The sequence below is a fragment of the Penicillium hispanicum genome (assembly GCF_028827665.1).
Source record: "Penicillium hispanicum strain IBT 35686 chromosome Unknown utg000006l_segment0_segment0, whole genome shotgun sequence".
Taxonomy (NCBI): Eukaryota; Fungi; Ascomycota; class Eurotiomycetes; order Eurotiales; family Aspergillaceae; genus Penicillium; species Penicillium hispanicum.
Window position 1 is genome coordinate 281,967 of NW_026623198.1, and position 12,667 is coordinate 294,633.

General features: G+C 51.7%; 6 protein-coding genes across 6 annotated transcripts; 2 read left to right on the top strand and 4 right to left on the bottom strand.

Moving 5' to 3' along the window:
• Window positions 1-36: 36 nt before the first annotated feature.
• On the top strand, window positions 37-321 carry N7459_006453 (uncharacterized protein; the record flags this gene model as incomplete). Its single annotated transcript, XM_056945621.1, has 1 exon — window positions 37-321. The coding sequence occupies one exon, from the start codon at window positions 37-39 to the stop codon at window positions 319-321; it is 285 nt and encodes a 94-aa protein (XP_056797620.1).
• A 498-nt stretch (window positions 322-819) lies between these two features.
• N7459_006454 (tetratricopeptide repeat domain-containing protein) lies at window positions 820-2,544 on the bottom strand (the record flags this gene model as incomplete). Its single annotated transcript, XM_056945622.1, has 4 exons — window positions 820-1,858; window positions 1,953-2,239; window positions 2,324-2,358; window positions 2,466-2,544. 4 exons carry the CDS (start codon window positions 2,542-2,544, stop codon window positions 820-822), a joined length of 1,440 nt encoding a protein of 479 aa, XP_056797621.1.
• A 1,100-nt stretch (window positions 2,545-3,644) lies between these two features.
• Window positions 3,645-4,367, bottom strand: N7459_006455 (uncharacterized protein; the record flags this gene model as incomplete). The annotated part of the gene is made up of 1 exon (XM_056945623.1): window positions 3,645-4,367. The coding sequence occupies one exon, from the start codon at window positions 4,365-4,367 to the stop codon at window positions 3,645-3,647; it is 723 nt and encodes a 240-aa protein (XP_056797622.1).
• A 1,359-nt stretch (window positions 4,368-5,726) lies between these two features.
• Window positions 5,727-6,563, top strand: N7459_006456 (uncharacterized protein; the record flags this gene model as incomplete). Its single annotated transcript, XM_056945624.1, has 3 exons — window positions 5,727-6,165; window positions 6,217-6,425; window positions 6,474-6,563. 3 exons carry the CDS (start codon window positions 5,727-5,729, stop codon window positions 6,561-6,563), a joined length of 738 nt encoding a protein of 245 aa, XP_056797623.1.
• A 659-nt stretch (window positions 6,564-7,222) lies between these two features.
• Window positions 7,223-10,276, bottom strand: N7459_006457 (putative vacuolar morphogenesis protein AvaB; the record flags this gene model as incomplete). The annotated part of the gene is made up of 4 exons (XM_056945625.1): window positions 7,223-7,280; window positions 7,336-7,779; window positions 7,829-7,937; window positions 8,008-10,276. The coding sequence occupies 4 exons, from the start codon at window positions 10,274-10,276 to the stop codon at window positions 7,223-7,225; spliced, it is 2,880 nt and encodes a 959-aa protein (XP_056797624.1).
• A 335-nt stretch (window positions 10,277-10,611) lies between these two features.
• N7459_006458 (bifunctional nucleoside/nucleotide kinase/histidine phosphatase family protein) lies at window positions 10,612-12,113 on the bottom strand (the record flags this gene model as incomplete). The annotated part of the gene is made up of 3 exons (XM_056945626.1): window positions 10,612-11,301; window positions 11,354-11,940; window positions 11,999-12,113. 3 exons carry the CDS (start codon window positions 12,111-12,113, stop codon window positions 10,612-10,614), a joined length of 1,392 nt encoding a protein of 463 aa, XP_056797625.1.
• Window positions 12,114-12,667: the final 554 nt, after the last annotated feature.

The following is a 12,667-nucleotide window of genomic DNA, read 5'->3' on the forward strand; positions in this document are numbered from 1 at the left end:
CGATCTTTCCTCGTCAACCCTGCTTCCTTTGCCATCATGGCGGCCAGCTCCCAGCTTCATTTACATGCTGCCTATACTGCCCCGGATGCCACTCGGACGTTTAACCATTCAATCCCTGCCGCCTCGTCCACCAACGCCCTCGCAGCGAAATCGGCCCACTTGACTGCCCTCCAATCGTTGGTCCCCAAGCTGCAGGAAGAAATCAATGTGTTCTTGACCGAGCGCATGGAGGAGGACAAGAAGGCCCAGGGCGCGCTCTCTGACAAGGAAGCAAAGGAGGAGGAAAATTACGGCGAGGAGGTGGTGGAGGATGATGCTTGAGACCTCAAACATATCGACCGATTGCCCTCTGGCACCTCTTGGCTTCCCTTTTTTCTCATCAGGGCTCGCCACTCGCTGCTCTTCGATCATTGCAAATGAGCACTGCTCTCGGTGGACCGATTCGGTCATCAGGATCTTCAGCTTACGCCGCCTGGCTAGAGCGTGTGCGTCCCCACCAAAGTGCACGCACAGGTCCCGCCGTGCTCGAGTTCGTCAGCATCGAGGGTTGTATCGCCAACCCAGCACTTTACCAGTCACAGCCACGAGACGAGCTCAATTTAAATGCAACACGCTAGCCCGATTCACGTACTATTTGCCCTTTCGAAATCAACATCTCATAGCAAAGGGAAGTTACAATTACTCTGAAAGAGTACGTGGGAATTGGATATTCTCCGTATGATGCGAATCTAGAACCAAAAAAAAAGGAAAGAAAAAGGAAAAGGAATAAAAAAAAGAGGGGAGGGGGAGGAAAAAAAGAAAGTGCGAGAGTAGAAGTCTCTAGTCAGACTTCGGGGGAGTAGGGAGACATGCTTTATCTGCAATCCCTTGCCAAATCGCCCGCTGCGCCGGATGCATATTGCTGCGGATCCATTCCTGAGTCATACCGTGCATCGAGTAGGTGTCATTCGATTCGTCACGAATCAACAACGACATTTCTAGAAGCTCCATAAGCGCCCACTTGGTGCGGGAAGCGGCCAGAGACCCCAGCATTGAATCGGGCTCATGATGTGAGTTCATCCGTGGTATGTGGATGTGACGCCGCCGCTGAATCCACGTATCTCTTGGTCGTTTAGAGGTTTTGCGGTACCACCGGTTCTTCCTGGTCTTCACCGAATGACTGGCGACAAGGGCCTTCTGCACAGCCTCAAACGAGACACTTCTGGTACAGAAAAATGGAAACACATAGGCTAGCTTGGTGGCATCCTGCGAAGAAATCAATTTTTGTTTCTTCATCTGAGCAAGCGATATTTCCAATACAGCGATGGCATGTTGCTGATCACTCGTATAGTCCGAACATCTCTGGCCAATCTTTTTGAGGCTTTCGGAAAGAAGCAATCGATATTCGTGTGGGGAAGACAATCCACAGCGAATGCTGGCAGCGATCTGGATGAGCGTGAGAGGCAGAGGCTTCTTTTTGAGGCCCGCGACAATCGCCGTTGCCCATTCGAGTTCCACACTTGTCCAGGGCTTCGCCCGTTGCGCTGCCCCCAACAGGAGCTCATGTGCATCCTCGGTATCCGTCCCTGTGAGCCGAATGGAATGAGCCGTCTCATCGTCCAGGACCTGTCTTGTGGTGGTCAGAATATGCCCGGTGTCTCCGTCGGGGAGTATATCCCTCAGTTCATCGACATCTTTGATATTGTCGACGATCAAAAGCCAAGGCTCTTCGTGGGTTGCAAGCCATTCCGTGACCGTTGATCTCTTTGGCTTCTCTTGCTTTGCGGGAGGGCTGACGCTCACAGCTCCATCAGTATTGCAGCATGTGTGTCGGGTCTCATCTGCTGAACGAGCGTCGATGTAAAAGACTGCGGAGTAACTATTCCAAGGGAATGATGTATGAGCAAATGGGCCAACATTTCGATCTGTGGGGAATGACTGGAAAACAGAAAATAGACAGAAAAAAGTCATACCGGCTTCTATTTTTCTCGGCAACCTGACAACACAGTTGTGTCTTGCCCGATCCACTCTCGCCAACAATGAAGATGATCTTCCGCCGCTGTGGTCTGCCATCGGCGGGACACGACTGCAAACTATCCTGCAGCTCCTTGAGAACGTCTGTCCTTCCTGTATACAAACGACTCGCGGGCTGAGGAATACTGAATACCTTGTTCCTATCGGATGCAATTCCCGCACTGTTCTCGTTCGCAATATCAATGGGCCTTCGGATGATATCGGTGCGCCCTTCGCGGAGGTTGTTCTGAATTTCTCGATCATAATATCTAGGCAAATAATAGTTAGATAAATTAGCCAACGTCAAAAATTCAAGACCGCGAGGACCTACCTTTGCAACACTTGCATATGCATTTGCGTCCTGACCTGTTGGCGTAACAACCGATTGTTCAGGTAGGTAAAGAGAGAACTTCGAATCCAAAGTCGAAATAAAACTGTTCCAACATCGAGCCACCTGGGTAAGTCGGAATCACCGTTTCCCAGAATTCTCCAGATGTTATGATTGATCTGCTTGCCGAGGTCCTTGGATTTTACGACGTGTGTAGGCCCCATCGTGACAATCCTTGAACAATGCCTTCTCGTGGGAGGAAATATTCATATTGCTAGGCGTGCATTCAAAGAAATTCTCAGTCGCCACAAGCTCGATTCGGAGCAATTCGACCTCTTCAACGAGGTCGGAAAGCTGTCTAGTCAGATGGGAATCTTCGATTGCTAACCCGAGGCGTACCAACTCTATGAAAAGCTGGAGCGCCTCATCGGTAAGAGTTAGGAACTCCATCATGCGACAAAAGGTGGATGGAATGTTGCAAACTGCTTCACGTTGGCACCCATCCTCGAATATATAGGAACTTCTGCTATGCTGCTGGATAATGTTCCACGCTGGGAATTCTTTTGTTTCATCGGATTATAGTTGGTTATGAATGAATGGTAGTGTCGGGTTAGCTCTCGGCAATCTTGGTACCAGGCTCGACTTTCTTGCCAAGGGACTGCGTCAAACTATGCTCTCTTTTGATATCTTGTTTGGGCTTTAGACATCGGCGTAAATTACTTGTAGATGCCTACATAGATAACCTGGTACAAGCTCTAATTTGAGATTAGCTCCGATCGTTGGCATAAAGCGCATTTTCATTTACTGGATACGTGCAGAACAATGAAAACCAGTCACAATCTGGTCTTCCAAATGGTCTTTGTGTTGCCTACTATGAAAGCTGTTTCAATCCGTACTTGGTTGGGTGTTGTTGTGTCTTGATAGACTCGTCTCTACATAGAAGCTGTCTATGATCCAAAGATAAATTGATATAGTACCCATTACATCCATACTTCCGGTGTTTATATCAGTACGGGGCCAGCAAATACCAAAACTAATGATTGTATTAAAGGGGCAAGCTTATTGACTACGGAGAGAATGCGAGCAACAATACTTCCCAGTCTTGGATATTCTCCGTGTCTAAGACCGATCAACACGAGAAACAAGGAAACGACAATTCGATAATACTTCAAAATGACATAGACTCTAACAATAAATCCAAGACAAATAAACAAAGCCAGTAGCATGAAACCATGTCACAAATCTGAGACTTGAAGGCTGGGCCCGAATTCATTGTCCATGCTGTGCAGATTCTTGCGTGTATTCTTCGAGGGTTCTCGCCGTACTAGGCATGTACACAATTGGAAGAGCGCTTAACACTGTTTCCACTGTGAATTTGTTTCTGTTCAAACTCGGGAAAAATCAGGGCCCTAGGCTTGGAGAGGGTGAAAGCCAGATAATTGTTATGGTCAGCCCAATCAGGTTCATCCTCAGCTAAGTCCGGCTTCCCCCGGGCGAACACTTCACTTTTGAACTTGATATCTCCCCTCTCGAAAAGAATCGTCAGAAGCTCAATGTGCTTTTTCGTAGCCCTGATCAGCCCTTTTCTTCCTTCAGCTTCATACAAATTGCCGAAATAGCCATACATCTCCATCCAAAATGCACGAGGAGGCCCGTCGACCATCGGGATTGTGTCCTGTGCGAATATATTCTCGGCCAGAGCGTCTGCCTTTAGTCTGCGTAGAAACAGACTCTCGCTCCTGATCGACCCGAACCGAGACAAGTCGAATCCGACCCAAACCGTATAACGGCGGTGTGCGTTGGGGTCATCTTTCGTTGTCATATACCATCTGCCCAACGCTGGGTGATCATCTCGACGAACCACGACCTTAACTTCTTCCAATGTCCATCCATCGATTTTTTTGATCCATAATTCCAAAGGCTCCTTAACAGGAGGATCCTCTTTGTCAGGCAAGTCGTTTATGGTGGAGTGATTATCCAATAGGCAAATCTTTTGACCTGGTCTCCAACTCTCCGTTGGCTCAGGTAGCCAATTCGGGACTGGCATGTCTTGGAAAATGGGATCCGAGACAAAAATCGGGTGTGCTGAGTAGGGCAGTGATGTAGAGTCAAAAGTCCAAGACAGGATGGGAACACAATCAACCACTAAAACGAAGGACGTACCGTTTTGATATTTAAATACATGCCCGAGGCCGCCATCCATGTCCTTCACGATGAGCCGGCCATCTTGAATTTTTTGACTTTAGGCGTGAGGGCACACTGTTCGAATCCATGATAGGACGAAGAAAATAGGAACTATATCTTTTTTTAGCACCGCATCAAAGAGAAGAAAAGGGATGAAAGAGATCCAAGCCTCGGTAGGCATTGGTTTCTAAACTGAGCATGGCGAAATAATAGAGAAAATCCACGCCTCCGTCTGATTTGTTCTTTCGGCATATTTGCGAGGCAACTTTTATTGTTCGGAGCTGCATGGGAACCACGGACAGTCAGTCAGCCGTGGCTGCTTACGGATAAATAGCACCACCAGTGTCATCAAAGGAGACCCGAAACCTTTATTCGATACGGCTGGAATCGATCAATAGAGGAAAGTCCAACAAGAATAGTTTCCTTGAAATTCCTATGGATTCCTTGATTCCGAGAACGCGCGGCCATATCAAAGGATCACTCTGCTGGCTTGTGGTCTGCGGTTCCTTTCACCAAATAAACAGCATGGTGAATGCCGAGTACCGCTTTGTGTATAGTCTGATCGTGGACTGGGTGCTCAATAGATGCTCGGATGTGTAAAGGAAGCCTGAGTCCAGACTAAAATTCACTCGGGGAGCCTGTAAATCTATGTCCTAATGTATCCCCCTGCGTCTCTTGAAGTGCCTTGACGGATCAAAATACGTGCCGCAGGCTATCCTGCCACGCCAGCCCTTCGGGACACGCTGTCCCTTTGGGTGTGTTGGAAAATAGTGTCGCAACCAAAGAATAGCATTTCGGGGTGAGCCATAGGAAACTGGTCACATAATACAAGGCAGGTACCTGGGTAGTCGGAAAAGGTGTCGCGGGCTTAATGCCATCCAGTTACCTAACTAAGCGGCCCTAGATACTGATGGGACTTTGCAAGGACGATCCTGCGGCTACTTTTCCGATGAGAACGTCAATGTAGCCACTCCAGCGGGAGGTTTTATATGCGTTCGCGAGTTCATAGTTCGCCTCGACGCATTGGGGCATCTTGATAATCTCGGGCCTCCGTTCAACGCGATTGGTAACTCGCGATTCGGCCGACTCCCGATGGTTTCAATAACGTCATTCTTCTCACAAAACGGAACTAACTACTTAGTTGCTCTCAACCAGAGTCAGAGAAAGGATCGGTCAGTAACAAATCCCCCCAATTGAATTTTGCTTCACTTCAGACCCCATCATGCCCAAAACAATTGCAATTATTGCAGGAGCCGGTCCCGGAACGGGGAGTGCTATCGCTCGTCGATTTGCCCAGGCGTATCCGGTCGTTCTCCTCGCCCGGTCGCAGACATCCCTTGACCCTCTCGTGCATGAGATCACCGACAATGGGGGCCTGGCAGTAGGCATACCAACCGACGTGACTGCGCCATCAAGCATAGGATCCTCAATGGACCAAGTGCAGAAGAGATTCGGCACCGACTTGAACGTTGCGGCGGCAATCTACAACGTCGCAAGCAAGTTCACCCGGAAACCGTTCCTGGAGCAAAGCGCCGAGGATCTTCTCGCGAGTCTCGAGCCAACTATCAAGGGCGCCTTCAACTTTGCGCAGGCGACACTCCCCTTCATGGTACATGATGGCCAAGAGTCCGGGATACACCCGCCCACTCTCGTTTTCACCGGTATGGATTGCTCGAGATGACGACGTTGGCGCTCTCTAATCGCCATCACAGGTGCGACGGCGGCACTCAAAGGAGGCTCGGGGCTGGCTGGATTTGCGATGAGCAAGTTCGGCATTCGTGCCATGTCTCAGTCTCTTGCTCGTGAATTCGGGCCCAAGGGGGTGCATGTCGCCCACGCTATCATTGATGGAATCATCGACACGGAGAAAACCAAGGCATTCAGCCCGGATATCCCGGATTCCAAGATCGATCCTAGCTGGGTATGTCTGAGTCACAATTCGCAGAGATCATGATGCTAATCAACGAAGATTGCCGAATCATACTGGTTCTTGCATACGCAACCTAGGAGTGCCTTTACACATGAAATAGATATCAGGCCCTACTCGGAAACATGGTAACTGGGATCGCCAAATGATATTCATGTCGAGCAGTAATGGAAAGATATCGGATTGTGGAAAATGCAAACAACACCAAATACGGTACACTTAAGAAAAGACCAGAGTCCCTATCTCACACCTAGTTAATAGTGAACTCAATCGAAAAAGTATTTGATCTGAATGGCACCGAATGAGATGCTCGATAGCCAGCAAGCGACTTCCCTTTACTGTAGCGGCGCCCTATATGACGGCTCGACTTAGTTAACTACCTTGGTAGTTAGTTGACTGGTCTATAATGATAGCGTCATATAGAGAAAGCCCAATGTAGGCTGGAAGAGCGAGGGAATGGGATATAGGACGCTTGGGCATTATCAGATCATGAATTCTCGTCGAATTTCCTTTCTGGCGATCAAGTCGTAAGAATTGTTACATAGCTGGAGGGCTATTCGTCGGCTAGAATATCATGAGCTAGCCATTGACCTCTGACTATAAGCCTGTGCGGTATCAATTCACTAAGCCTAAGCCAGAGCACCCTCACGGGGCGGCAGGTCAAGCAAGAAAGCCCCATCTGGCGGGCATTCTCCTGTCTATATAGCTAGACGCACATATGGCACAAAGACTGGGTATCAAAACGAAACGACCAAACCCCACGGATGCACAAGAAATAAGAAAAAAGAAGACTAGCCAGAGCGAGCACTGGCAACTCGGTTTGCACAGCCCAGATGGACGACAGTGTTGCTGCAAGCACCAAGTCAGACACAAGATACGAGGCGACAAGACGGGAGAAACTTACTCTGGGAACACGTTGATCACGCTTCCTCCCAATCGCTTGTGACACACACCACAAATGCGCTCCTCGGTCACGGTGACATGACGTGCCCGGGTTCCACCTCCTCGAACACCTTCGCCGAGAGCAAGCTGAGCCTGGGTCTGCATGTCGCGAGCCTTGCGGAGGTTCGCCACAATGCGGGCCTCGTTGAAGACGGAATTGGCTGCACGCATCCGGCCTTTGAAATAGAACTCGAGCTCCTGCACGGGCAATGCTGCGGGGATCAAGGAGAGTGCGGCGTCCGCTGGCAACCGGGACCCGTGCTTGGCAAGCACGGCCAGCGCCGGCCCATGTTGAAGGGCGTAGCCATGTGGGGGCGTCAGGTACAGCGACAAAAGGATCAGATAGATCGAGTCTCCTTCAACTTCGTCCTCAGTGGCACTGGCCAGATGGACGTGGTTGCAGTATCTCGAGTGGGGTTAGCAAAGGATCAAAGGAGAGGAATCCAGACACTTACTCCTCCGCCTTCTCATGGTCCTCTAAGTTGAAGACATATATTTCCAATACCTGGCGATGCTGGCCCATTTTGCTGAAAACAATGGCTCGCGCCTCGTAGAAATCGGGGTCTGCAACTATCAGCGATCTAGGTTTTTGCTGAAAAGAGAGCAAGGAAGCAAATGGATTAATAGAGAATACCTTCGCGGGCCAGCCGATCCAAAATCTTCGCGGGCGAATACTGCTCGCTCTCCTTCAGCATATCCAGGAACTTGGTTTTGGTCTCGGCATCATTTTTGTCGCCCGTGATCTGTTCCATGTACAAGACCAAGAGCCGTTGATGCAGGTCAGGGGTCATGTCGTTCCATTCATGAATAACGTGTTCGAGATATTGGACGGCGAGTTTATAGTTGATTCCCTGTAGGAAACTCAACACTTGGAGTCGGGGCAATGTTTCTGCGTTCTCAGTGTCCGTCAAGAATATTTCCATCCCTAGCTCATGATTCTCACGGAGTGGCCACTCTCCGAACTCAAGGATCAGGTTGATCTGATCTGGTGCCAGGTTCTGCAGGTAAGCGACTGTACGCGTTGGACCACTCAACAGGCCGGACTCTTCCTGTCCGAATTTTTGTAGCAATTCCAAGGCCTGTCGGTGCAGTTTCTTGCCGTAAAGAAAGTCAATCAGATCGTTGTATCGGCCAGTTTCTTCCAGGCGTTCCATGACAACGTCAGGGTCACAGAAATTGGCTATTCGGAATAAAGACCCAGCAAGTGAGGGCGTCGCGTACATGTGTGCACGGAACAGAGTGGTGTCAACCAGCCGGGCCTTCGACTGGATTGCTGGCAGGAACTCTTCGGGTGTTGGGAAATCAAGCAGCTTAAGGACCGAGTCACTGGCCTCGTCTTTAGCTTCTGCGGGCGCAGGGGCTTTGAGAGAGCCATCCTGGCTGAGAAATCGCTGGAAGCGTCGGCGCACATCGGCCAAGTACCCTTGAAGCTCCCGAACCGCCATTTTCAGATCCTTTTCTTCGTCACGAATGCTGCTGGCATCGCTCCCCTCGTCGTTCCTGCGTAGGAAAGAGCGAACCGACGGAGCATAGAGAGAAGTTTCCCCCGCCGGTGCCTGGGCATCCGTCGACCCATCCGTTTGGGAGCCGCTGATCTTCGGGTCGGAGCTTCTTGGATCTGAACCGTTCTGCTCAGGGACAGCAGAGAGATCACCCGCGATCGACTGCGGATACAGTCGAATGACCGTCTCAGGGGCGGCGGCGACCTCGGTGAACAAATCCAAAGAATCTCGGTATTTGTGCAGCGCAAACAAGGTCTGCGCTTTTTCGAGCTGGGCTGTGCGTAGTCGACCAGGCTTGTCCCGCAACAGAGCATCTTCCAGCATCCCTAGCAGACTAATAGCTTCGTCCAGATACCCCTTCTCCACCAAAGCGTCAATCTGAGTGTCGTAGCTCAGAGCTTCCATGCGCCAGATGGTCCGGTCGCTTGCAACCAGAAAGCCCTTGCCAGCGTGGGCTAGACTGATATTTGGCTGAGGGATGTGTAGTAAACTGGCAGAAGGCAGCGGGATGGATTGCAACAGCGATAAAGTCTCCGGATTCCGAACTTCGAGTACACCCTTTGCCGTTTCATGAAGTGCCAGCAGAAATGGATATGAATACCCAATTTCGACCGGGGCATGACTCCAGGGAATCTGCCGCCGGCCAAGGGATTGACCCTCCACGTCAATGAAGTGTGTGTTGATATCCTTCGTCAGCAATATCTGGCCTTCACGTAGCCTCGTAGCTAACGGGCGGGGTACCATGCCTCCCATGCCGATATAGCTCATGCTGGCAGCTCCAACACCAGTAAATCGCCCTGCTTCCTCCATGCTGCCCGGGCCGGGTAACTCGGTCGTTTGCCCGATCTTGACATCCACCATAACATAGCTCGAGCTCAACCCGGCCACTAATTTAGTCGCAGACACCCACGTCAGCGTCCTAATCCCGCTCACCAGGCTCAGCTCCGTCGTATTTGGCTCCAGCTCCATGTCTCTCCACACCCACATCAAGATCTTCCGCTTGACGGCAACAGCCAACCGGGACACAATAGCCGGAACATTGGTATCGGGGTCATTGACGACATTGGAGGTAATCGCAAACACCGACGCGCCTTTCGTCTGGGCAAGTTGTTCATGCAGCTCATACGTCTGCGAGTCGTGCAGCGAGACAAACCCGCCAGCCAGCGAGACGACGACATGCGCCTCCTTGACCAGGGCCAGCTGCTCGATCTTGTAGCGGGCAAATTTCTCGATTTCGCGCAGCAGCTCGGGCTTGCCGTCGTCCGTTACGCGGTAGATGCGGAGGGTGCCGTTGTTGAGGCCGGCGAGGAGTCGGTCGCCGTAGGCGAGCACGGAGTCGATCTTGGATTTGTCGCGCGGTTTGAGCTCGACCAGCGGCCGCGCAGTGAAGGCGGATAACATCTCGCGCGCCGGCAGAGGTCAATTCGTCGGCCCTGGAGGGCTGTTCGTCCGCGCGAGCGATGGGGGGAGACTGGAGCTCCGCATGTGACGTCGGGTGAGGAAGCGGGTGAGTCAGCATTGGCCAGTTGGGGCCAGTTTGACGTTCATCTACAAGTACAAACTACAAGGACAGGAATCACTTGAAGAACTGAATTCTTCTGGTATCTGAAAGTATCTGAAAATCTCCTGAATGTCCGGTGACCTGAAGCAGATCCCATGCAGTCCCCATAAACCCCTACCAGGTCTCCTGAAATGTCAAACGCCACCGAGCGATAATGCTTTCTTAGCGCAGCCTTTTAGTGCTGGGCCGGGGCACCCTTCTGCGCCTCCGGGGTTTCCTTTCCTTCCTGGACCTCGGCAGGGAAGTCCTGGTGCTTGGCAGAGGTACCCTTGCCACGCCAGGTGGACACAGCAGGGATATCAGCCTTGAAGCGCTGCTCTTCGGTTCCGTAGGCCCGCGGGGTGAGCTTGATGAGGGTGTGGAGGGGGACCTCCATCCACGGACTCTGCTCCTGAGGCACGTTCATGAAGTAGGCGTAAATGCAGCGGAGCACGGCCTGGTGAGTGACGATGATCACGTTCTCGCTGCGCTCTAGCTCCATGATGATGGGCTCCAGGCGGATAACGACGTCGCGGTAGGACTCGCCACCACGGTAGCGGTAGTTGTACTTGTCTTCGTCGCGAGCGGCAAAGTCCTCGGGGTACTTCTCGGCAATCTCCTCGTAGGTCAGGCCGTCGCAAACGCCCGAATCCAGCTCGTCCAGGGCCTTCCATTCCAGCTTCTCAAAGCCAGTCTCGGCCTTCAGGTGGCGAGCACTCTGAATAGTGCGGCGCAGGGTCGAGGTCCAGATGACGATCTTGGTGTTGGGAGGGATGCCAGACTTGCGCATCAGCTCGGGCAGGGCACGAGCATAGGCTTCGCCACGCTCGGAAATGTTGGAGTCACCGCCAATACGGCCAGTCAGGTTGTACTCAGATTCGCCGTGCTATTTCCTGGGTCAGATCAATAGACATGTGGGATCATCTGCCTTTACTTACGCGCGACAGCCAGATCGAACGAGGCTTGATGTGCAGGTTCTGGATGTAGTAGACCAGACGGCTGGAGAGATAATCCTTGATTTGATTGATGATCACAGTCGATCCGACATTGATGAGCTTCACGTAGGGGTAGCTCTTCTCGTCGTCGTCGATGGTCTCGTAGGCCTTCTCATAGTTGAGGATGCGCTTGCGAAAGTCCAGCGCGGCCATCTCGGGATCCTGGCCCTTGTAATCAGGCGAAGTGGTCTTGACCTCCAGAATGTTGTTCATGATCAGGTCCTCGTCGTCACAGATGGACTCGACGAAGAGAGTCTCAATGTCGGCGTCCCGGCACTTCTCAAAGATCCACTTGCGACGCTCCTTGGTGGAGTTGGTGGCATCCAGAATGGCAACCACGCCCTCTCCGGCACGGAACCACTGGATCATATCATTCATGGCCATCTCGGCGGCCGCGCGACGCATGCGCTCTCCCTCAGCATTGTGGGGATCAAAGAAAGTGGCAGCGGGCTGGGGCGTGTTGTGGCGGCGATAGCTGCCAACATTGAAGACACGAGCCGGGACACCCACCCATCCCAGATAGCGCATGGCTGTTGCGAGTTAGCTTACAAGGATATACATACTTCGATGGACCGAGGCCAGACATACCTTTTCCGGCAATCAGGCTCTTGCCGCGGGCCGGAAGGCCAACCATGACCACGCATATCTTGGAGTCATCGGACTGCAAGATCATTTTGTTAACGGTCTCTCTCTTGTCGGACATCTTGGCGGTGTCAAGTGAGTTTCCGAGAGGGTTGTAGATGGAGGCTTTCGCCGTATCAGATGGGGAAGACAAGGGTGGGGGAGGAAAGAAGCAGAGAAACGTCCGGGATGAGAAGAATCAGATGGGCAAACGAATGCAAAGCCGCTCATATGGTGATTTCGCCGAGTCAGCGACGACATAATCATCGCAGGCAATCGCATCGTCGAGTCGCCGCATCGCATCGCCGGGCAACCATATCGCATCGTCGGGCTCTCGCCCAATCACGCGCTCCGCCATACTAAAGCCAAATACATGGGCCCTTCTATTTATTGCAGACTTCCCCATATCAAAAAAAATGCATAGATGAGACGCGCCATCAGGGAATAGTTCCAACTAAACACGATGCGGCGACGACCGAGGCAAATGAGGGGATCCCCGCCATCACACATCCTGGAGAAACGGAGACGCTAGGGCACGGGCAAAGCGCCAGGAGCAGAACATGAGGAATTTCAGACATGGAAGAAGTACTCACACTAGCAATAAAGAGCTTGTGCTGTTGCTGGCTCCGATGTACG